The sequence below is a fragment of the Podarcis melisellensis genome (genome assembly GCF_964234715.1).
Source record: "Podarcis melisellensis genome assembly, chromosome: 13".
Lineage (NCBI taxonomy): Eukaryota > Metazoa > Chordata > Lepidosauria > Squamata > Lacertidae > Podarcis > Podarcis melisellensis.
The window spans coordinates 31,977,119-32,002,065 of NC_138545.1; the positions used below are offsets into that span (position 1 = coordinate 31,977,119).

The 24,947-nt window shown below is 47.3% G+C and overlaps 1 protein-coding gene and 2 long non-coding RNA genes across 4 annotated transcripts in view; 1 reads left to right on the forward strand and 2 right to left on the reverse strand.

Annotated features, from left to right (window-relative positions):
- KCNH4 (potassium voltage-gated channel subfamily H member 4) overlaps positions 1-24,947 on the forward strand; it is a 51,242-nt gene that overhangs the window by 22,736 nt on the left and 3,559 nt on the right. For both annotated transcript variants that reach the window (XM_081885580.1, XM_081885581.1), the window contains exons 5-15: positions 2,424-2,667; positions 5,194-5,351; positions 8,855-9,056; positions 9,754-9,948; positions 13,394-13,593; positions 14,137-14,386; positions 15,738-15,952; positions 21,514-21,552; positions 21,957-22,321; positions 23,192-23,298; positions 24,713-24,789. In XM_081885580.1, coding sequence (XP_081741706.1) covers positions 2,424-2,667; positions 5,194-5,351; positions 8,855-9,056; positions 9,754-9,948; positions 13,394-13,593; positions 14,137-14,386; positions 15,738-15,952; positions 21,514-21,552; positions 21,957-22,321; positions 23,192-23,298; positions 24,713-24,789 — 2,052 coding nt within the window. The remainder of the gene's footprint in view (positions 1-2,423; positions 2,668-5,193; positions 5,352-8,854; positions 9,057-9,753; positions 9,949-13,393; positions 13,594-14,136; positions 14,387-15,737; positions 15,953-21,513; positions 21,553-21,956; positions 22,322-23,191; positions 23,299-24,712; positions 24,790-24,947) is intronic.
- Positions 2,675-8,786, reverse strand: LOC309355153. Its single transcript, XR_014162439.1, has 3 exons — positions 8,330-8,786; positions 4,023-4,524; positions 2,675-2,757 (listed from the first exon to the last, which is right to left on the reverse strand). It is a non-coding gene; the product is annotated as an uncharacterized lncRNA (long non-coding RNA).
- Positions 10,012-20,373, reverse strand: LOC309355151. Its single transcript, XR_014162436.1, has 3 exons — positions 19,700-20,373; positions 12,980-13,111; positions 10,012-10,885 (listed from the first exon to the last, which is right to left on the reverse strand). It is a non-coding gene; the product is annotated as an uncharacterized lncRNA (long non-coding RNA).

Below are 24,947 nucleotides of genomic sequence, written 5' to 3' on the forward strand. Positions count from 1 at the left end.
CTTAAATTGTTTTATTTGCAGCTGTATAGCTGAGTGCTTAATGAAGGTAAAATGAAATTGCTTCATCCATTTTTGCCTATGTCACTGGCCACTGCTGCCATCCAAGCTATTTCTGTACCATAGCGGTTGGGTAATCTGTGGCCCTCCAAATACTGTTGGACTCCCAAACACCCCCCCCCCAAGTCAGCATGGCCAATGACCAGGGGTGAAGTGAGCTGTAGTCACCTAGCAACCCCTGGAAGGCCACAGTTTCCCCACCCCTGAGACGAAGAGAAAGAGCTCTAGGCATGCTCAGAGATGCTCTGTTCTGCAGTGTAAAACCACAAGGTCTAGGACAAAGTCTTGTTAAGGTGAAGTGTAACAGGTGGAACCCAATCTTGAGACTCAACACAGATTATTTGTTTCACAGCAGGGAGAGAGTGAGTGTGAACCCACATCTCGTAGGGTCACTTACTTGGTGGACCGAGGACTAAGGCTGGGGTCTGATGTCTTTATTGCCGGGTTGCAAAAGGCAAAGAGAGAATTGGCTTGTTTTATTACTGCCGCTCTTGGTGCTGCCTAATCCACTGTTACACTGGGGTGCAGTAAGGCAGTAGTTGCTGTGCATTCTACATAAGGTTTTGCACACACCTTACATTTAAAGCACATTCTTACCACCAGCAGAACTACAGTTCCCAGTATTGGGGGGGGGACATATTTTAAATATATGGCATCTGCTCAGTCTTAGTCTATTTCAAGACTCTTTCTTACGTTACATAAGCAGCGCAGGCAATGGTCTTCTGCTTTGGGGAGAGAGGCCTGTTTGATTTGCGGCTTGTTCTGATTTTGAAACCAGTCGTCGGGTTTTTAAGCTGGTTCCTAGATTGTTTATGTGAGAGCTGTTTGCTTGATTTTGCTGCAGGACTTAGTGAAGTTTGTTACCTGTGCATATTAGGGGTGGTGTAGGGTGGGGGGGTTGGCAGTAGCTGCAAATGCCAACCCTATTGCGAGCCCACCCCTTACCAGCCAAGACCTCTGTTCTTTTCCTCTGATGCTCTATATGCCTTGACAGCTGTTCCCCATGCCCCCTCCTGCCAATGGGCAGATTAAAGGGCTTTGGTCTGTTTGAGGGAAGGAGGGTGGTAGTGGTTGGGGGCTGGCAGTCTGCAGGGGAGACAGTGTTGAACAGCAGCCACAGCAGCTGCTCTTGCAAACCATACAATCCAGATACAGGCTGGGTCAAAACAAACCCCTTCCCTGCCACGAGCAAATCCAGAGACTTTACTTAACACAAAGCTGATAATGGTTGCCAAGCCTTGCAGGAGTCTGGCTTCCTATTCCTCATCCACACTTGGGATGGAGTGTGTGTGTGTGTCCTAAGGAGCTTTTTTTGGGGGGGGGAGGAATATGCCTACAAACAAAGTGATCCCAAAAGGATCGCAAAGGATTATCCCAATGGGTAAAGACAGTGCAAAGTACTGTATAGGGGGAAGGCACAAAGGCTTCTGATTTCCAGAACTGGCTACTATTTGGAAAGCAAAGCAGTAAGAGAAGACAGAATTTTGTACAATACAGTCGTAGATTGGAAGTTGAACGGAATCTGTTCCGGAAGTCCATTCAACTTCCAAAACGTTCGGAAACCCAAGCGTGGCTTCTGATTGGCTGCAGGAAGCTCCTGCAGCCAATCGGAAGCCGCGGAAGCACTGTCGGACATTCAGCTTCCAAAGAACATTTGCAAACCGGAACACTCATTTCCGGTTTGCGGCATTCGGGAGCCAAAATGTCTGAGTACCAAGGCGTTTGGGATCCAAGGTATGACTGTAGCTTGCGATCTGCACTATTGGCATTCTTTTGGCATTGCTCAAGGCTTCTCTGTGTCTCTCTGATGCAGGCATAGATCACTGGTGGGTCCTGACCCACAAGCCCCAACTTCGGGTGGGGACCCATCATCATTTTCTTCTTTTGTCTCAAGGTTGTAGGATTGTTGTTGTTTTTTAAGGGGAGGAAGAGTTGGGAGGGAACACACAGAGGAAAAGGAGAAAGATGTATATGGTTGTGAATTTGGTGCTGGTGATAATATGGGTCCCCTATTCCAAGTTGGGATTAAAGGTAGGCCCTGAGTTTGCAAACCACATACATAGATTCCACTGCACCTCCCACAGCTATTTAGCTGATCAGAATTTCCAGGATAACTAAATGAAGCCTCCATGTGCAGAGGCAGTGTATCAGCCATTGTCCAACCTGCAGGGCTTACAGCCTTGATGAGTTGCACTGATTCTGGAGCCCGTGCCCACTACTAGCACACAGCTCCCAAAGGGATGCCTGCAAGGGGAATGTGACCCTTGCGTGACAAAGGTCTTGTCACACACACCCACCCACCTGTGGCGCCAGGATCTAAGGTGTGGGGTGCTCAAAAGGGTTTTCTTGTTTCCTGCGCCCTCCAGAACGTCTTTGAGAACAAGCCCTCCGTGCCAGAGTACAAAGTGGCCTCGGTGCAGAAATCGCGCTTCATCCTCCTCCACTACAGCATCTTCAAGGCCCTGTGGGACTGGCTCATCCTCCTGGCCACTTTCTATGTGGCTGTGACCGTTCCGTACAACGTCTGCTTCACCGACACGGAGGATAGCTTGGCGGCCGCCCGCAGCACCATCGTCAGCGACATCGTTGTCGAGATGCTCTTCATCGTTGGTGAGGACTGCAAAGCTGTGCTTTATCCGGGTGCCATTGGGTTGGGGCCGCTGCCGGTGGGCAATAGGGGCGATCTAGCTCAGGTGAAACCTGCACAGGGATGTGAAGTGGGTGTCAAACAATGCTGCAGTGGAAGTACCCTTCATTGCAGTCTCTGTTAGCAACACTGCCTAAGGCAGTGCATACACACCATACATTTAACACACCCACCCTGAATCCTGGGAACTGTAGTTTGCTACAGGTGCTGGCCACTGTAGCTCTGTGAGAGGTGAACTACAGTTCCCAGGATTCTCGGGGGGGGGTTTCAAATGTAAGATGTGTGCACAGTCTAGGGCTATACAACAAACGCGAACTTTTCACCATTGACAGTATTGAGGCTTTAACATCTGTTGAACGCAAAAGCTTGCTTGCTGTTTTCTGACATTTTGGTTGGTCTAAGAAAGGGACTCTGGGAATTTTCTATATGACAGTTTTTGGTTTATTATGATTACGACCATAGGTTATATATATTTCTGTCTGAGCCATTTTACCCACACGGCAACACTGTGAGGTAGGTTAGGCTTAGAGACAGTGTCTAGCCCAAGGTCACTTAGTGAACCTCATGGCTGAGTGAGGATTTGAACTGTGGTCTCCCAGGTTTTATCCCAGTGCACTAACTACTGCACCACACTTCCACTTGTTCTGTGCCTAGAAAACATGGGTCTGAGCAGTTTTCCACTTGACCTGCACCTTCTAGGCATGTGTCCGAGTGATTTTCCCCTTGCCTCACTTTTTTTCCCCGGGGAAAACTCACTCTTTAAGTGCTAAATTCCAAATTGCTCTAATTGAGCGTCAGAAAGTGGCTTTCCCTTGGGGAAAACGTACCTCTTCCTCCATTTAGCTGATTTGGAGGGTTTCACTTCGAGAAAAGCTTATTAATTTGGCATGCAGAGAAGGCCCAGATTATGACGTCATTGACGCTGCTGTGAAATAAAGTGCTGGTGCTTTGTCCCTGCTCCCCTAAACTACCACAGGTGTCAAAGTTCATGTAACAAATATGATGCAAAATAAAGAAAATGCTTAATTTTCAATGACCCTCAATTGTTATTAAATTATGGCATGTTTCCTCTTCCGTTTACAACAATTACAAGGCAATTACTGTCATGTCTGTTCAGAAGTGATTCTCCACTGAATTAAATGGGCTCACTCCATTTATAGCCAGGATTGGGAACATGTGACCTTCCAGATATTGCTGGACTACAATTCCTATTATTACTCCTATAACTATTACTACTAGTAGTAGTAGTAGTAGTATTACTATTATTTCTATACCACCCTTCATCCAAAGTTGACAAGGCAATTTACAATATAAACACAAAAATACATACCAGCAGCAGCAGCTGAATCAGCTGAACAAATCCTCGTGCCTACTAATATCCTTTTTGCAACTTCCAAGTTGTCAAAGAACAGCCCTGACCATTTGGCTAGTCTGGATGGGGATTCTGAGAACATCCAAAGGAGTTCCCTTCCCTGGGGTGTGGGGTTGCAGTAGACTTGCCTTCGAGGTGTTAGATGAGATGCCGCGTAACTACATGAGTTTAATGAGGGGATAGGTAAGGAACAGCAGCCTCCTTAGAGCTTTTCATTGGCTCCATATCGGCAGCATAACACAGTAGAATACATTCAGCTATACTGGATACTGGTGGGCAGGCAAGGAGAAAATTGGGACCGTGCCACTCTTGGATTTCTACTAATCACACTTGGTACATGCTTGGCTTCTGCCAGTGAATTCTGGGAATCATAGTTTGTGGCACTACTGCAAATACTGTGTTAGAGAAACTCAGACACCTTCACAAATCTGCAAGTTTCCAAAGTGACCTGATGGGGAGAGATAGAGGGTGACTCAAAATGGATTTTGATGTGCAGCAGAATTGAAATTCCAATGTGTCCTCAGGTAGTATTAACTGTGATTAATTGATGGTGGGGAAGTGCTAGCCCTCCAGAGGTTGCTGAACTACAGCTCCCATCATCCCTTGGCCATTGACCATGGTGGCTGAGGCTGATGGGAGTTGTAGTTCACCAGAATCTAGAGGGTTCCCCACACCTGTACTAGATGCTAGGGAGATGAAACTCTGGAGGACTATCTCCAGCTTGCTGCCCTGCTTGTGAACTTCCTTTGGAGGCAGAGCCTGGGGTTGTTTGGCCTTTTCGCTTGATGCAGGACAGGTGTGGGGAACCTTTTGCCTGCCAGGTGTTCCTGAACTACAACTCCCACCAGCCAATGGCCAGGGATGATGGGAGTTGTAGTTCAGGAACATCTGGCAGGCAAAAGGTTCCCTACACCTGAACTAGGAAGAGATCTAGGTATGCCTTTGTGTTGTTGTTGTTGTTAAGGTGTGACGTTGTGCTTGCATGCTTGATTCGATATAAGGCTTCCACGTGTCTCTCTTCATGTGGAAGACGTGGCCTTGTCACTGCCTGGGTTGGGGGAACGTGACCAAGAGCGCACACATGGTTTGTGAACTTACTGCCCCTTTTTTCTGATAGACATTATTCTGAACTTCCGCACCACGTACGTCAGCCAGTCGGGCCAGGTGGTCTATGACACCCGTTCCATCTGCCTCCACTATGTGGCGACTTGGTTCTTTGTGGACTTGATTGCAGCCTTGCCCTTTGACCTCCTCTATGCCTTCAACGTCCCTGTGGTGAGTCTGCCTTTCAATCTGCCCCTCTGAATCAGCAAGAGGTGAACGCTGAGAAGGGCCTCGGGCCTTTTCGGCTGGAATTGCTGAGCAGCCTCTTTCTAAAAAGAGAGGCCTGCCTAGAGGTGCCACCCCATGAACTGCCTGATCTGAAGCAGGTCCCTTCTGCCCTTGCAAGGAGGAATGTGCTCATTACAAGAAGTGATTTGCACATGATGAAGTGCCACAGAAATAAGCAGCTTTGAGAAATGCCCCACGCATCATCACCCCTAATGGGTGCAAGGTGTCTTGGCCACCGAATAGTGACAGAATATAACTTTGCACATCCTCGGGGGCACAGTTATTATAATAACAATGGTAGAAACATAATTTTTATAGCACTTTAATCTCAACAGATCTCACAGTGATTTTATAGGGTAGGTCAGTATTATTTTCATAAGTATTACCTGCAAAAAAAAAAAGTGGCAATATAGAGTGCTCCTTTTCAGGGCTCCAATCAGCCAGCCATGCCTTCTGAAAGAGATGCCATTCCTTTCCCCCTCCCCACTGGCTTTCTACACACACACACACACACACGTCAATAGCTGATTTCAGAGTGGCTCCAAATTTGGTTTTTAAATCAACTAAATCAGGGGTGTAGAAGAGCCCATAGCACTCCACATGTTGTTGCACTTCAATTCCCATCATTCCTGACCACTGGCCCTTCAGGCTGGGGCTGATGGGAGTTGGAGTCCAGTACCACCTTGAGCGCTACAGGCTCTCCATCTCTGAACTAAATGAAGCCTGTTCTCTCTGCCCTGCTGTAAGGTTTCTCCTGTAGCTAATCCCACACCCTGCCTCTGCTGCTTCTTGCTATTGGATGCACCTTTATTTCTTAGCCTCGGTTTCCCGGGGGGCTCATTAAGCAGCTTGACGAAGTGTCTCATGCTAACATGAGACCTTCGACTAATGAGGAAGCTTATGCAGTTGCTAGCCAGCCATTGCTTTCTTCTGGCAGCGTGCTGAGCAAATGGAGGTCACTAGGTTTGAACTCCTTGCTTCCTAATTTAATCTTGTCAGATTCCACCCGCTTTTCAAAGTAACAGCGACTTCACCTCAGTCCTGCAACAGTGGGAGTTTGAACCAAGACCTCCAGAGACCTGGCAAACGGCAACTCCTCCATTCTCAGAAGTGTAATAATCAGCTTCTGAAATAAGAACTGCAGAACCCAAGGCTGTGTGCACACGATACCTTTAAAGCACATCTGAATCACATTCTTTCCCTCAAAGAATTCTGGGCACCTTAGACTACCCTCACAGAGTTACAATTCCCAGAAACCCTTAAGAAACTACAGTGCCCAGAATTCTTTGAGGGATCGAATATGCTTTGAATGTGCTTTAAAGTCATGGTATGTGTACGCAGCCTTAGCCTGCTTTGAAATCACAAAATCTAAATTCTGGAAGTGCAATGGGGGGTGGCTGTGGCTACTCAGTTGTGATGGGGATCCACTCTGCATGTGCACAGAAGAACTTTGTCTTGGTACAACCATTCTTCATGTGGTTTAAGCTCTGGAAAAGTTGCACAATTTGGGGGTGAGATGAGATGAAGGGCATCTTTCTCAGGCCCCTTCTCTAAGCCCCAGTTACCTTAATCTTTGTTCTCAAGCTCCAGTCACCGCCATAGCTCATAGAATAAGATTTCAGATTTAATGCCCACTACCAGCACCTCTTAATTTTAAGGACTAAGAAGAATAAGACTAGGGAAAGACGCTTGTCGTGGGTGTTGGGAAAGAGTCCATCTGCGGACTATGATTTATTTGTTTCTTCCATTTATAGCCCCCAAGGAAAAAAACCTTACTTCCCCACCCATTTATCCTCATCTCAGGCCTATGATGTAAGCCAGGCTGAGTTGTAGCAATTGGTCCATGATCACGCATTCAGCTTCAGGTCTAAATGCATGGTATGTTAATGCTGTGATGAGCAATCACATTGCAGGCTTTCTAAAATAAAATATCAGGTACGGGGAGTGGGATAGTCAATGTCACTGCAGTACAAGAGCAAGTTGAATCCTTTCTTCCCCACCCTGCCATAATCATCCGGGGGGTGAGGGGTGGGCGAGGAGGAAGTACTACAGAAATCAGTATTGGCACCGATGGGAATCCTGCCCTCCTAATACTAATTTCCATTGGAGTGGTGTGATGCTTGCCATAGCTGGGGAGGAAAGGCTTAGACCTCCCTCCCCTGTGGGCTGTGCTGTTGATGACTAACCCCCCCCCCACCTCCAGCCACTTGCCTTGCCTGTCTGTCTATCTATCTATCTATCTATCTATCTATCTATCTATCTATCTATCTATCATCTATCTATCTATCTATCTATCTATCTATCTATCTATCTATCATCTATCAATTTTAAAAAAGAAAACTCTAACCATGTTGTTACTATGAAGTACAATTAAGCCCTGAGAGGGGATCTGAACCTAGGTCTCTGCAGTTCTAGTCTAACACTGTTACCCACACCTGCCCACACAAGAATTGCCCAATGCAGGAATAATCTGATAAACAGTGGAAAATTGGGTTCCACTCAGGGTCACAAATGATTTGTTTTGGTGTTTTTAGGTGGGTGGATCGTCACTTTCTGCTACTCCCCTTTCCCCACCCACTGCTTCCTCAATGCTCTCGGGTTTTTTCCCCCCAGCCATGCTCGTAATTATTTGTGGTGCACTCCTAAACGGAGTGTGGCTTTTTATATTCCTTTCGATCCCTCAGATTTGCAACACACACACACACACACACACACTGCCCCAGAAAACTGCAAGTTAAAAATTGCATGCTGAAATTTTGCAGATGCCTGAGTGTGTGCATTTGCACACTTCTTGGATGGGATTTAAAAACGAAAAGGAAAAGACAAGGTTCCTGTGAAGCTGAGTGCATGCCCTGTCAGTACTTAGTTGGCCTAATAGGATAAACAAATTAGAAGGCAAAGACAAACACAAAAGGGAGCACCTGGTATAATCAGCAAGAAAGATCAAACTTGCTCCTTGTATACAAACCCAGGTTCCTTCCAGTTGTTGACTACTCCATTGGATAAGTCCTATACCACTCTTGATTAATAGTCTAACAGACAAAAAGCAAGGTATTATATAGTTAGTAGCTAAGTTTATATCCCACCCTTACTCCTAAAGGAACCCTGTGTGGCAAACATAGCAGTGGCCAAACAATACAATTAAAAATAAAATATATTTTAAACAATTAAATATATCTAAAAGCACGTAAAACCATCTCAAACTAATAATTTCAAGGGTGTCATGGACAGTATCTTTCAGTCATCAAATGCCTGGGTAAACAGGGATGTTTTTAAATTCCTCCTGAAAGTTAATAGTGAGGGAAGGAGACACACCTCACCAGGGAGAGCATTCTGTAAACAGGGAGCCACCACTAAGAAGGCCCTGTCACAAGTCAATGCCAACCGGGGAGCATGTAATGTCCCTGACCCGCTCTGATTTATTTTTCTCCCTTCTCCTTCCCCAGACCTATCTGGTGCACCTGCTGAAGACAGTGCGCCTCCTGCGCCTGCTCCGTCTCCTCCAAAAGTTGGACCGCTATTCTCAGTACAGTGCTATGGTCCTGACTTTGCTCATGTCCATGTTCGCCCTCCTGGCCCATTGGATGGCCTGCATCTGGTATGTCATCGGTCGGCAGGAGAGCAACGACCCAGTGACCTGGGACATTGGTGAGCTTAAGGAACGACTGGGCAGCCCTCCTCGTGGAAACCCTGGGTGTGTGGCTCTGAGTGGAGCAACACGCGTCTCCTTGTGGGAACCCATAACAAGGCTGCTGTGCATCCTGGGAAAGGAGTGGGCGCTGAGTAAGAGGCTTTAAACAAACACACTTTCTTTTCTACTCCTTGGGCAACCTTTCAAGAAGAAAATAACATAGATCTGCATGTTTACAGCACGGTTCAGTTTGACCCAGCAGAAAGCTGATGTTGGAAGGGACAGAAGGGCTAGTGTCTGTAAAACCACCAACACCTCCTCTTCCCCCAATCTCTGGAGCAGTTTTTTAATTTTTAAGCAAATGTTTACATTTTTAAACATGAATGCATTAGCCGGGGGAATGGAGCCTATGGGCCTCCATGTTTTGTTGGACTCCAACTCCCTTCATCCCTGACTACTGGCTATGCTGACTGGGTCTGATGGGAGTTGGAGTCCAACAAAACATGGAGGGCGACATTTTCCTCATACGTGCTTTGGCAGACTGGTGAGGGCAATGCTGGCTTCTGGGATTTCCCCTTCTGTGGGAGCTTTTTCTGAGAAACTCTCTGGAGTGAGAGGGAAGGCCCTGGTATCTGCATCATCTGCTCCTTTCTCTGATAGCGGGATGCAGTCTAACCCACTGCAACAGGATTAATCCTTCACTGTGCCCTGCAGGCTGGCTCCATGAACTGGGCAAGCGAATCGAGGCCCCGTACATCAACAGCTCTGTGGGAGGACCCTCCATCCGCAGCGCCTACATCGCTTCCCTCTACTTCACCCTCAGCAGCCTGACCAGCGTGGGCTTTGGCAACGTGTGCGCCAACACGGACGCCGAGAAAATCTTCTCCATCTGCACCATGCTCATTGGCGGTAAGTCCATCACAGGCAGGGCTGCATATCTCTTGTAACAAGAAGCGCACTGTGGGGGGGGGGGGAAGCATAGGGTTTTGGCGCTGGTGTCTAGCATCCAGATAAACTTGGTTTCCATTTTGCCAGAAAGCAAGTTTCTAGTCCTTATGGTTCGCAAATGTGGGCAAGGCCTAGCAAAGTCTTGAAAGACAAGGTTGAGATGGGGGACTGCTAGACAGGATATTTTCACATGCTAAAAGTAGGGCACATGTTTGGTGCAGGGTGCTTTGCCCCTCCTAAAGATAAGCAGAAGTAGAATAAATTAGGCAACAACAACAACAACAACAAGCCCACTACCACCCACTACCATGCCCACTACTATGCAATGCAACATTTGGGCTACCTGGGCTCATAATTTAATCGGGTGGGGCTTTGAGTGGTGCTGTTAGTTGACCAGAGTCCAGGGATGAATGTGAGGATGTGATCTTCACCTTGTGGCCTTTGGTATGCATGTGGTGCCTTTTTGAAGTGGTTTGAGAGGTGAGTTTCCACAGTTAAGACTTGGGGCTTATCCACACTTAGCTTTCCTCTGCTCTTTCCAGGCACTGTCCATGCTTTAAAGCTCCATTTCTGAGTACACTTTTTTTCCTCTCTCTCCAGAGCTTTCCCTGCAAAAACCTGCTTTTTAAAGCTGGATTTGGAGCAAATGGCAATCCACAGAAAACCCAAATTGCCATTTGCTCCAATTGAGCACTAAAAAGCAGGTTTTCATGGGGAAACCTCTTGGGGGAGAGGTGGGAGACCATGCTTGGACACAGAGCTTTAAAGCACAGATTTGTGCCTGGAAAGAGCGGGGCAAAAGTTAAGCATGGATAAGCCGCCAGACTCTCCTCTGCCTGTAACTCATTATATGTCTCTGGTCTATTGATCTCTCTCTTTCATCCTCAGTTCCTCCCATCTGTAAAATGGACATAAAAGAAACAAGTGTAATTCAGAAAATGAGAGGTTCAGGGGGCACATGCCTGTCACTCAGCTGACGTCAGCTGGTCAGCAGGTGGGCGTGGTTTGGGGGGAATGGCCTTTTGGGCCAAATTAGGGTCCCAAGATTGGCCCACAGGTGGGAGGTTCTCCACCCCTGGTTTAGAGGTCACAAAGCAAACTGTGTGGCATGCTAAGTTGTCCTCTGGCAGAGCAGCTGGGATGGCTGCTGCCCCATAGTTTTCTGACTGAGACAGCTGCTTTGCCATGCCTAGGAACACAGGAAGGCTGCCTTGCACTGAGCCAGACCAATAATCTATTTAGCCCATTGTTGCCTAGACTAACAGAAAGCTGCTCTCCAGGATTAGAAGGCAGGGAGCATCTCTTAGCCCTACTTGGAGATGCTGAGGATTGAACCTAAGCTACAGCCCTTCCCCTCCTGCCTAATGATAGGGCTGGCCCTGATACCAGACCTGAAAAGGAATTAAGTCCTGGGAATATGCTACAGCTGCCCTATACCAAGTGCTGCCTGGGTGATCATGAGAAGGAAGTCAGAGAGGCATCCCCAGAAGGAAGCGCTGTAGTCATAAAGTGACTTTTGTTATGGTCCCATAGACTGGATAAATGCATGTTCAGGTCACATCAAAGACAAAAATATTTTAGATAACCTAAATGGCTGTGCTCTAGAACTTGAGACGAGGAGATTACTTTCCTTTGAGAGTAAAGCAGGAAGAGTGAGAAATAGAGGGGGTGGGTGGTTTATTACTTTTGTCCAATTTTAAATTTTTGTTTCTAAATTTATCGTAATGCTCTCATAGTAATGTAATGTAATAAACAAAACTAAACTAAACTAAAAACTAAACTAAACTAAACTAAACTAAAAACTAAACTAAACTAAACTAAAAACTATACTATTTTTATCGATCAGGGCATGACTTGGAGCGCAAATACCACTGCTCTGGTGAAGAAGGCCCAGCAGAGAATTTATTTCCTCAGACTTTTAAAGAAGAACAATCTGAGTGAGAGACTGCTGGTGTCCTTCTACCGAGGCTCCATAGAGAGCATTCTCACATACTGTATTTGTGCTTGGTTCTCCAGTTGTACAGCTAGGGAGAGGAAGGTGCTCCAGAAGGTCATAACCACAGCCCAAAGGATTATTGGTCATCCTCTCCCATCTTTGGAAGAACTGTACGGTTCCCGTTGTCTTAGGAAAGCAAACAACATCCTGCAGGATTCATCTCACCCGGGATACAGTCTGTTTGCACTACTGCCTTCTGGCAGGAGATATAGAAACATCAAGTCAAGGACAAATAGACTGAAAAATAGTTTCTATCCAAGAGCTGTGGCCTTTTTGAATGCTGTAACTCGATAGTGTGACCTGGGAGTTTGATGGGTGTGGGTGTGGGTGTGGCTGGAATGTGGTTTGTTTGGTTGTTGTTGTTGTTTTGCTTTTGTTGTTTTTTAAGGGATGGCATCCAATTTCGTTGCACTTGTGCAATGTTGCACTTGTGTAATGACAATAAAGAATCTATCTATCTATCTATCTATCTATAGGGCAGTCCAGGGCGGGGGAATTCCAGGCTCAGAAATAATTGGCCCATCTCAGCTTTATTAGCAGTGATAAAACCTCCAGGCTCAGAAGCAGTCTACTTCTGGAATACTAGCCATTCTGGATAAGCAACAGAGGAAAAACTGCTACTTTCATGCCCTGCTTTTAAAAAAAAATAGTATAGTTTTTAGTTTAGTTTAGTTTAGTTTAGTTTTTAGTTTAGTTTAGTTTAGTTTAGTTTAGTCTTTAGTTTAGTTTAGTTTTGTTTATTACATTACATTACATTTATATCCTGCCTTTTTCTCTGGAGAACTCAAAATGGCATACAGGCTTCTCCCCATCTCTGTTTTATTCCCACAACAACCCTGTTAGGTAGGTTAGACTGAAAGACAGTGACTTGCCCAAAGTCACCAGTGAGCATCATGGCTGAGCTGGGATTTGAACCCTGATCTCTCAGGTTTCTGAGCACAATTCAACATGTTGCTGCTAACCTTTAAAGCCCTAAACGGCCTTGTCCTTGTATACCTGAAGTAGCGTCTCCGTCCCCCGTCGTTCAGCCTGATGTCCAGCTCTGACGGTCTTCTGGCAGTTCCCTCACTTCTGGCAGTTCCCTTACAGGGAACGAGGCAGAGGGACTTCCGGATAGTGGCACCCACCCTGTGGAAAGCCCTCCCATTAGATCTCCAAGAGATAAACAATTATATGACTTTCTGAAGACATCTGAAGGCAGCTCCATATAGGGAAGTTTTTAATGTTTAATGTTTTACCATATTGGCCTGAATATAAGCCACACTTTTTTTTCTAAATTCTGACCGTGAAAAGTTAAAGTGCGGCTTAATTTCGTGACCTTACAAAAATTGGCTTTTATGATATTGCCGCTGAAACAGATATATGGTAAAACGGAATTCTCCCATGCCCCTTTCCTCCTCTCTGCCCCAGCTTTGATGCATGCCGTGGTCTTTGGCAACGTGACAGCTATCATCCAGCGCATGTACTCGCGACGCTCCCTCTATCATACCCGCATGAAGGATCTCAAGGATTTCATCCGCGTCCACCGCCTGCCCCAGCAGCTCAAGCAGCGCATGCTGGAGTACTTTCAAACCACGTGGTCTGTCAACAATGGCATTGATGCCAATGAGGTAAGGGTGGCTTGCTCTCTGTCAGTTTTAGGCTGGATTCCTATGCCCCCCCTTATTATAGAATAAGCACAACTGAACTGAATGAAACTGATTTCTGACCAGATGTTCATAGGACTGAATACTATTAACCCCCTTCTAAGGGTCACGATGATTTGGGAGATTCCCCCCAAAATCTGACTTTTTGCAGTAAGGACAATGACGGGGAAATATACTAGGAAAGTGTGATATAAGGAATATTTGAGATGAGGTCGTCTAACCTCCCAACAAACAAAACAGAATGGATAATTAGCCAATATTGTCTAAATTTTCTGCAAACTTTGTGAATACAAATCAGGAAGGATGCTCAATGGAACAGGTCATCTGGACATGGCCTTAGGGTCTTGGGCTGAAGAACACTCCCTACATAAAGGAGGATAAAATGAAACAGGCTATGAGAGGAGCCTGGGGGTCAGACCCCAGCCCATTTGTGGGTTGTGGCAGCACAGTGGACTCCAATTGTACCAAACCCCATGCTGACGCTCCCTGCTCCTCCTTTCCCTTCAGCTCCTGCGGGACTTCCCTGATGAACTACGAGCGGACATTGCCATGCACTTGAACAAGGACATTTTGCAGCTGCCTCTCTTTGAGAGCGCCAGCCGTGGCTGCCTGCGTGCCCTTTCCCTGCACATCAAGACATCCTTCTGCGCCCCTGGGGAATATCTTCTCCGCCAGGGAGACGCCCTGCAAGCAAATTACTTTGTCTGCTCAGGCTCCCTTGAAGTCCTTAAGGACAACATTGTACTGGCCATTTTAGGTAAGACTCTGGGAGAGCCGCACAGTGCAATCTGTGTCTCTTTGGGGATGCGGGGGTGGTCTCTGTATTAGGGCCAGGCTGGGGCCACAAATAGGCTCTGTGTTGGGGCTAGGGCAAAAATCAGTTTTGTTTGCATTTTTATGAGAAACTATCTGATCTGTGCTTCTCAAACTAATACATGAAATCTGCACTTCTCCAAATTTTGCGATGCAGTTCTCTGGTCAAGCAGTTTGTAAAACAATGTGTATGTTAGGGGGAAATGTGCACAGAAATGCATACATTGGTGAAACTAACTGCAAAAATTCATTATGTTAGAGGAACTTGCTTGCAAGAATGTGTATATTAGACAAAACTGCATACAAAAATACATTTATTATAAGAAATTTGCACTAAAATGCTGATTGATTTTCTTGAGGATTTCTGTTAAATCTGCAAATTGCTGAGGAAATGTGGAAAACTGAATTTAAGATATGAAAACTGAGAAACTAAGGGAAGATCCACACCAGGAAGTACAGTGGCACATCGGTTTAAGAACAGTCCTGTTTACGAATGATAAAGTTTACGAACTCCGCAAAACCAGTAGTGTCCTGGTTTGCGAACTTTACCTTGGTCTAAGAATGGAATCCGAACGGTGGATGGGCACCGGCGGTGGGAGGCCTCATTAGGGAAAGCACGGCTTGGTTTAAGAACAGTTTTGGTTTAAGAATAGACTTCCGGAATGGTTTAAGTTCGTAAACCGAGATACCACTGTACATTAGCAGATATTTAAAGTGCATGGCTTCCCCCAAAGAATCATGGGAAGTGTAGTTTCACCCTTAAAGAGATGCAATTCCCAGCAAACTACGGCTCCCATGATTCTTTGGGGGAAGCCACATGCATTAAATGTGCTTTAAGTGTATAGCATGGATCTGCCCCGAGATAAACCAAAATTGACAAATTAATCCATTCCTGACCATTAGCAGTGCTGGCCAGGGCTGATGGAGAGTTGGAGACAAACAACACCTGGAGGTCCACAAGTTCCCTGCTCTATATTTATCCTGCTCTGGAATACGCCATTGGCATAAAGCAGGCAACAGCTCTTGGTTTGATGACAGGGAAATCCAGGTTCCTGCTGTCCCATCCAGAGACGTGTTGCTGACACAAGGGACACCCCTTGTGAGCCTAGAAAAGGCTCTGAGATCTGAAAACACGCACAGCTCACTAGGCTAGTCCCAGCCTCAACCCTAGACCATGGGACTCCCAGTTCGAGCCCCTCCATCAGAAGACGAGGGGAGATTAGGGGACACACAAGTGGCCTCCCTGCTTCTAACCCTGTTCAGGCACTCCCCAAATCCTGACTCGTCTTCCTTAGGTAAAGGGGACCTCATTGGGGCTGACCTGCCCAATAAAGACCAAGTAATCAAGACCAATGCAGACGTCAAGGCGCTGACCTACTGCGACCTCCAGTACATCAGCCTGCGCGGGCTCTTCGAGGTGCTGGAGCTGTACCCCGAATATTCTGCCAAGTTCATGGCCGACATCCACCAGGACCTCACCTTCAACTTGCGGGAGGGCAGCGAGATTGAGGTAGGGGTGTTTGTGTGCTGCAGGTGACCCTCATCCCCACCTATCCTGCCCCCTTTCTACCTGTACTTCTAGCCATTTGACCACACAGGGCCAGTTCCCACCAAGACCAGACCCTTCCCCAGGAATCATTCACATCCCCTGCTAAAGACACCACATCCACCATCATCACTCCCAGACCATGAGAATCCATGTTTCCAGTGCTTCCAACTCCATCAGCACCCTTCCACCATTTGCATCTTGCTGCTTTCCCTGAGCAGGCAGAGAGAGAGAGAGACAGAGACACTAGGGCCACGTTTATCATGTGGCTTGTCCTGGGTGAAAAGCTCTTTTTTAAAAAATAAATTCCAGCTTGGGAAGGAGGCCCCATCTGGATTAAGAGCATAGAACGAAGCAAAGGGTTAAATCTGCCCTCACGCCTGCCACCAATAGAAGAGTGTGTGCTGTCAATCTGTGAAAGCAACAGCAGTCAAGGGCAAAGATGTGAAAAGCATCCCGTCTGACCTATTTCCCCCACCTGTTCCCCAGATCCAGATAGCCTTCATAGGAACATAGGAAACTGCCTTATACTAAGCCAGACTGACAAGCCATTGAGCTCAGTGTTGTCTACACTGACTGGCAGCAACTCTGCAGGTCTTCAGACAGGGTTCTCCACCAGCCCTACCTGGAGGGGCCACAGATCGAACCTGGGAACTGAGCAAAGCAGGGGCTCAACCATTGAGCTGTGGCTTTTCAGATAGAGACAGGCAACTGTTTCTGTGGCGTTTTAAGCATCTGTTCCCAAAATCTCTGCACACTCATGCCTTTTGCGCTGCTGTTGCCTCTCATCAAACATATCTTGCATGTTTCAGAAGTGCTATACACAGCACAGACAAAGGCATCCTCAGTTCTGCAAAATGGAAAAAAGCCTCTTCTGGGTGTGTGTGCCAGAGGCATTTGTGGGGCTGTCTCCCTGAGGAACTCTTATTTACAGATGTTCAGGTGGAGAAGGGATTACGGCAGGGCCTACACAGCTTGACTGCCCTTCTCTTCCATCCCCACTTGAATGCAGCCTTGCATCATACCTTGCCAGGTCCTCAACATGGCTGCAGGCCCAGGCAGGCAAATTGTTCAGGAGGTTAACAATGACCCTAGGGGGTCACCATACGTGACTGGTGGCAGGCCAGCGCTACCATGCAAGGAAGGAAGGAAGGAAGGAAGGGGAAGTGGTCTTCTTCATTCAGTTAGTAGACCGTGAGACTTTTAATTTCAGGGTCATGGGTTCAAGCCCTGAATTTGGCATCACACACTGTTCCACCTGCATTGCAGGGAGTTGAACTAGATGACCCTTGTGGTACCTTCCAACTCTACCATTCTATGATTCTATATGGCATTGTGGTGGTGGGATATAAAAGCAGGAATTGGGGTTTGAATGGTGCAGAAGGATTTTTTAAATCAGGGATGGTCAACCTGTGTCTCCTCAGATAGTCTTGAACTCCAGCTCTTATCAGCCCCAGCCAGCAAGGCCAGTGGTCAGTGCTGATGGGGTTTTTAATCGAACAACACCTGGAGGGTCACAGATTACCCAGGCCTGTTTTAAAGTGTTACCTGCAGCAGTGTGTGTGTTTGTGAGTCCTTCTTCTGGGCATCAAAATGCCACATGTTGGCATTGGCTGGCTTCATAAGTCTAGGTTATACAATTAGCAACCTATACAGTGATAGCAACCCCAAACAAGGCTTTCCCCAAGTGAGGCTGATGTATTCAGTGATCCCATTTAAGCACATGAATTGGTATACAGACACAGAATTCAACATTGTATGAACAACAGCCTGCTTCTTTTCAAATGGCAAATTTCAGCCTGTTGTCGCTGCAAAGAGAAGCTTGAAAGTGTGTGAACAATGGTAAAATCTCAGAAACTGGGGGGGGAAGAGGTGGGACTTCAGAGCCCTGAATAGCTACATACTTGGCCATAATAGAAGCAGAATAAAAGCTGCAAACTCATCAAATAGATGCCAATATATGCACAACTGAAGCAGGTGGTAGAATTTTACCTGCAAGGTTTATTGCACACAGCCCAAAGCCAAATCTAACTGTCCCTCTCATTGGAGCACCTCATGCCGCTAGAACAGAGCTCAAAACTCAGTTATTTGCAGGACGCTTTTAAAATATGGCATGCTGAGGTCTGAAAAGACTCCTTTGCAGAAGGAGAATGGTCCAGTCATTCAATAGGAATCATGCTCATTGAACACTGCAAAAGAGAACAAGAGCCCTCGTGGATCAAAGCAAATGCCTAGCCAGTCCTGCATCCCATTTCCCACAGTGGCCAATCAGATGCCTCCGGGACAAGCAGGGCAAGAGCGCCATAGCTGTCTCCTGCCCTTGTTCCCTAGCAACTGGCATTTGGAGGCACGGCGCCTCTGATCCCAGAGGTAGCATAAAGCCAGCATGAGGGGTACAATATAAATTCATTTGGTTTGTATTAAGTCACCCTTCCTGAATTAATATGCTCACTCCTCTGAAATTTGCACTTGCCTAAAGTTTGCGCTGCAGTCCTCCAGCCAAAGAACGCATAGCAAAATGGGCCTGTTAGCGAAAAGTGCACACACAAATGCACACTGGTGAAAAAATGTACCAAAGTGTGTCCTATTATGGGGAAAGTGCTTGCCAAAAAGAAGTGCACACCCAGCCCACCCTTGGGTGTTAAGAAGACTTTTGCCTCTTCTTAAATGCAGGGAGGTTCGACAAGTTGGATCGTTCCTTCTGCTGACTCCTTGTTATCAAGCTTGCAGAAAATAGCAGCAGTTATTTTTGCCAAGCTTTCTCCCCACAGATTTTTAAAAAACAGGTTGAGGGTTTTCAAAAACTGCCTTCATTTTTAATGAAGGAAACAATATCTTTTCTGCTCTCGATATCTCTTATACGTATCGATATCTCGATATAAGATTCCCCATCCCTGGCCTCTCCCAAATGTGCTTCTCCTGAGGTGTCATCAAAGCTCAAGAGTCCTATACAAAACAGTGATATCTTGGATGTGTTTGTATTGGCAGTGAGGTCAAGAAAGGCGAGTGAGGACAGTGGAGCCATGAGGCAGAATATGACCGCTACCTCAAGCAGTAGATACTGGAGGCAGTGGGAGCTTCAGTGAGGGGTTGAAGGCCAAAACTGGACACATGGCTGGCCCTGAATCCCTGCCTGCCAACCTTCTGCCCTCAGTGTAGAAGTATGCTTCATCTGCCAGCCCAGTTGACCTCTATATGTGACCTCTATATTGCCTCAGGCAGCAAAATGTCTTAGACAGATCCTGGGAGCTTCCCCCCCCCCCAAATATCGGTCGCTAACTGAAGCCCACCACCAACAGTCTAAAACTTGAAAGACCTATGAGTCCTGGTGTGCATGAATTGAAGTTGCCATTTAAGCCACAGCTTCCCTTCCCTCTCTTCTGCCTGAGGGCCAAAGCAGACATCTTTTCTTTGCCTGAAAAATAGCTCTCTCGGTGTATGTGTATATAAACTGATTTGGACCAGGGCTGGGCAGCTGGGTGGGGGGATTTGTGGGAATTAGACTCTAGTTCCCATTTGCAGAGTGTGTGGAAATCAGCCTTGGGTGATTAGACCCTTTAATTAGTTCTCTTTCTTTCCCTCCTATAAAAACTATGCAAGACGCTCCCTTTTAAAGTTTAAAAGAACATGCTGTATAACTTAGTGTGCTTTGCAGTTGCAGATCAAGTGTACAGTGCAGGTGGGTGTTTCTTAAGTAGCTAAACATCTTACATAGATTAAACTGTTACAGACTAGCTAACATTTACAGACTCAGAAGCAGACAGCAGCACAACAAAGATGCTGCTCTGTTAAGACTGTTCAGCTAACTGCCATAACTGAACCAACTGCCATAACTGCCACAGAGCATATGACAGTTCTACAGCTCTTGCATTTAACCCTTTACATATGCAATTTGGATGCTAGCATCCCATAGAATTAAACCCCTTTTCCACTGTTCCCCAATAGAAACCACTCATCACTCCAAAGTTGCTGTTAGCTACAAGCAGTGGGGGGGGGGGAGGCAGGTGCAGTACAAGTTCCTGTCTCTCGCTCCCCCTCCTCCCCGTGGTTAATAATATCTTCAGTGAGGGAGTGGAGAGGATTTAAATAAGTAAACATTGCCGAAGAATAGGTTGACCACCCTCCCCTCTGTACCATGGCTCTGATCCCACTTGCCCACCTGTTTACTAAGCCACAAGTCCAATGCAGGTTTATTTTTAAGAGCTGTTAAACATGAACAACTGCTGACTGCATCGCTCAGTCACTCATTTTAGGCTGAGGCCACATCGCCTCCCCTTACTTTCCGTTTCCTCTGCTGTTAGACTTCACACCTCCCAGGAAGCAAGGCTTCAACTCTTGTCATATATGTACATTGCTGTAACTAAGAACAGAATGTAGCATCCCCCATAAGGTGTTTTTAAGCAGGAGAAAATACGCCTAGAGGCAACAGCGGCTGGTCCCATTGTACCCGTTGCAAGCAGAACCAACTTGTTCCAGTTTTGCCCCCATCCTCTCCTCCAGTACCGTTCACCCTTGGCTCAACGCACCAGGTCACTTCCTCCCCGTTGCATTTCTCCTCCTGTTTGTGTCCTCCTTCGTCTACATTTCCCCTCAGCTGTACTTACCCACCTACCCACCATGCTGATTGTGATGGTGGTTTTTGTCCACTAGGACCAAGACCGTGACCAGCCAGTAAACGCCCGTAGGCTCTCCAACAGCCGTCGGATGGTAACATGCTTTGGGCACTACCGGCCTGGGCTACATTCGAACCAGTGACCTAGAGGTGAAAGGTCGTGTGCCCACCCCACCTCCCGATACAATCCTGCCCTCCCTCGCCCACCACCACACCTCATTGCTCCCATCTGTCATCACAATGCCCCCCCCATTCCCCTGAACTTTCTCCCCCTATCCCTGCCTGCCCTCTTGACACTTTGCTGTAGCACATGGAAGTTTGTCCATCCCTAGAATGGTGTGGGTGCTGGAGTGCAAATAGATAGAAAGGGTGCATCGTGAGCAGAGGAGGAAAATATAGGTAGAATGAAGACAGGTAGAATGAATGTGCATGGGAATAAGAGGAGAGGTGGACTTTGATCCGCCTTGTGTGTATTCAGTAGAGCATGGGAGTTCTCTGCATATGTTGTAATGGACACACATAAGGAGGGAGGGAGAGCCTTCCATCGCAAGCTTCATTCTGCCCAAGTCTGTCAAATAGCTACTTGCCATGATGGCTGGAGGTTGTGCCCTGTCTCCAGGGATTATGGGCACAGCAAATACCAGTTGCTGGCACCCACAGGAGAGGAGTGCGCTCTAGCTCCTGCTCAAAACAATGCATGGTTGTCAGTTTGTGCCAAGATGGTGCAGGAGACGCTTCCTAGAGGGGCCAGAACCAAGGTGAAATGGCATCTGTCTCTTCAGCTTTTGGTTGGGTGGTCGGCAGTCTGGCAACCAAGAATGGTCAGCTTTGAGGCAACAACCCTGTTAGACTCTGAAAGAGCTACCCAGTCTTTCTTGTTTGATTGTGTTGTTGTTGCTGTTTTCCTTTCTAGGGACTTCTCCGATTCTCCAGGTCCCCACGTTTATCCCAGGTAACTTTTTTGCTGCAGGAACAGAAGGGCACAGGGGGTGGAGAAACTGCATTGATTACAGCCAACATGAATTTGGCTGGGTGGATGGGATCTCAAGAAGCAAAAAATAAAAATAAAAATCTTAACTTTGTTCGTAAATTGCTTGCAAAAACTTGAGTTTGTACTCTCCTAAATTATTTCCCCTACACCGGAAAGCCTGAGGGCTAAGAGCATTTTCACCCTGGCTTGCGGTGCAAATATGAACTAGTTTGAAATGCTTATTTGCATGACAAATTGATACCCTCCACGTAAACAGTGATCAGATGGTCACACATCTAAGTTTATTAAATGTGATTTAAGCCTCACCTATAAGAAAGCTGCCTTTCCATCTTCTGAATCTTCTTCCTTCCTTCCCTCTTGTTTAGCCTCACCTTGAAAGTGGTGCTGCCCCCGAGAAGCCCCTGCCCTCCATCCAGGAGTATAGCGAGGACTCTGAGGACTTCTTCCAGCCCTCGCCAGCCACCATCACCCGCCGCAAACTCCTCTTGCCCAACCTCAACAGCCCCGTGAGGCGCGGCTCCTTCAGCAGCCTGCTAGGAGATGACCTGCGCCAGTTCTCCGCCCTGCGGCGAAATTGTCGCTCCCCAGCCCACTGCAACCGAGGCCGTAGCCCCTCTCCGCAGTGTCGCCGGGAGGTGCAGCTCTCCGATGAGGGCAGCAATGGCCGGAAACCTGGCAAGCTCCTCATTCCCTCCCTCATGAACTACGGAACCCCAAACCTCAGCCCCAGGTAAGGGTCCTCATTGCATTCCTGAATGGCCACAGCAGACAAACGGATTTGGCTCATGGGGTATGATCCGCTGGGGAGTTCTCCTGCGAAAGCCTCAATCAAATGAATAGGATACATTCAAGAAGGAAGCAGTGGTTTTCTGTAGCTTCTCTCCATTTAACTTAGATTTAGGTTGGAGAACTTCCTAGCACTGGGGTGTAGAGTGGGTGTCAGGGAGCTGTCAACAAGCCAGGACATCCACAGGGCAGGCGCACACACAGAAAAACAACAATACAGCAATGTCCTTTGGTTCATCTCAACTCAACGAAGGCTTTGCTGAAACTAAGCTTTAGCCATGCTCCTCCCCTCTAGCCTCTCACTCTGGATCACTCCCAAGCAGGGGGTGAGCTCCTCCTGTGGGCCTGTCTGGCACTCCTCAAGCGGGGAGTCAGAGTGGGAGAAGAGTCAGCAGGACTGGGGCTGTCTGCAGGCATGCTGCGACTCTCAGCTTCTAATCCTGTCCTGGAAGGCCCTCCTTCTCCTAACCCCCCTTGATCTCTCAAGTCTCCTGCTTCTATCAGCTCCCAACTTATCCTTTCTGCTGACTGCTCCTCAGTGTCCCAACACTAGGCTCCAGGCTCTAAGGTGTCATCTTCTGAGACCTCCCTGGAGAGTTCTTGGGAGTCAGACACCTACCACTCCTCCCGATCCATCCGGCCCCTGACAGTGGGGGGTATGTTTAACATCCAGTGCTCCATTTCCTTGGAGGGATAGACTGCCTCTGAATATGGAGGTTCTAAATTCGATATTCAATTGCCACTGCTTGACCCTGTCTTGCCACTTTTTGACTCCACCCTGCCACTTAAACTAATCTGTCTCCCACCTCCCTAGAGTCGTGGATGGAATTGAAGATGACGGTGGCGCATCAGAGACACAAACCTTTAGTTTCAATGTGGATCAGCCCACGCAGAGCTCGGCGCAGGAGCCTCCAGTGTCAGGTAGCGATGACAACGGAGGAGATGGGTCCTTCCACCTGCCTTAGAGAGCAAGAAGCCACTTAGCCGTCAACCATTCAATGCTCATTAAAGAAATGCCTTGCACACTATTGAGCAAGCAGATTCAGCCCTCTGTTGAGCATCAAGGCTCATTAGTGAGCCATCAAGTTGAGACTGGCCATCTCTTCAGCTGACCCGCCATGATCGTATTTCTCTTAGAATAGTTAACATGCGACAGCTCACTCAGAGAATGAGTTGGGAACCATGAGATGTTGCAGAATGGCTGGGTCTAAGGCCCCTCCAGTTTTGTGGCTGGATTTCCTAACAGGCTAAAGTGGGGAGGGTAAAAAGAGCCGGGGGGGGGGGGAAGCCCACATGATACTCTCCGGTTGTTATTGGACTCCAACTTCCATCTTCCCCAATTGTGGACCATGGTGCCTGAGGATGATGGGAGCTGTAGTTCAATGACATCTGGAAGGCCCCATGTTAGCTGCCGCTGAGCTAACTGCTTCTGTGGGGGCTTCATTTCTATATGGCTAGATCTTGACCCCCATCATGTGACAAGAGGAAGTAAAATGAATTATAATAAATAAACTTGTGCAGTTGACATAGGTTGCAGCAGTCAGTTTTTCTCGGGGCAGAATTAGACTGGATTCCCCCCTCCCTGAAGTGATAAAGCTAAGTTTGGACTATACCACTTTTGACTGCAGGTGGTGACTCACATGGCTCCCACAGGTCCCTCTGCAGGCAGGAAACTGTATGGCAGGGGAAAGGGATAGGCCAGGAATCTTCTCCACAACATCCACTTATTTATGAATGGCTTCTGCCCATGTTGTAATATGTAATATCCTATGCACCCCCCGAAATCTATATCTCACATGGTATAGTCCAAATGCAGGCTTACCACTTTGGTGAGAAGTAGTCCTTTGTTCTAGCAGTACTGAAGCTTCATTATTTAAAAGTAACTATTTTAGAACGAAATATGCACAGTTCAGGTTTTAGGGCGACAGTGGGGAACCTCAGGTCCAGGGGTCTGATGTGGCCCTCAGTACCTCTCTGTGTGGCCCTCACTCCTCAGTGGCCTTGCTTTACACCCTCCTTGAATATTTTTGCCCAGCTGGAATGTGTCCTTGGATAATGCCTCTTGCCTGCCAGGATAGAGAGGAGGCTGTGGCGAAACTAGCCTGTTTCAGAAAGCGAACATTTATATTCCTTGCTCTGCCCACTTTTGCTTCTGGCCCCACCTACCACCCTTGGGCTACCAAAGGTCACCCTCCCTTTTTAGGGGTTTTCTCCAATGTGATGACCCCTTGCTCATACAAGCCCAGTGTCGGAGGATTGGGCAGAAGGCAAATTGCTGCAAGTATTTTCTCTAACCCTCTCATCTCCCCCTCCTACCCCTTGAATTTCCTTGCAGGGACAGAGCAAGCCAACCCTGTGTCAACTGCAGAAGCTGATGAGGTAAAGCAGAACATCCGAAGGCTGAATCAAGAGGTAGGAAGCAGCAGGGCTTTATTTGATTTGATTTGTGAGTCACTAGGGTGCAGTCCTGGCATCAGTTTTCCCTGCCGGGGCTGTGCCCTAGAAAATACAAAGTCAAGTTTAAAATGCCTCTGAGCATGGGCAAAGTACATTTGCCTTGCCACCAAGTA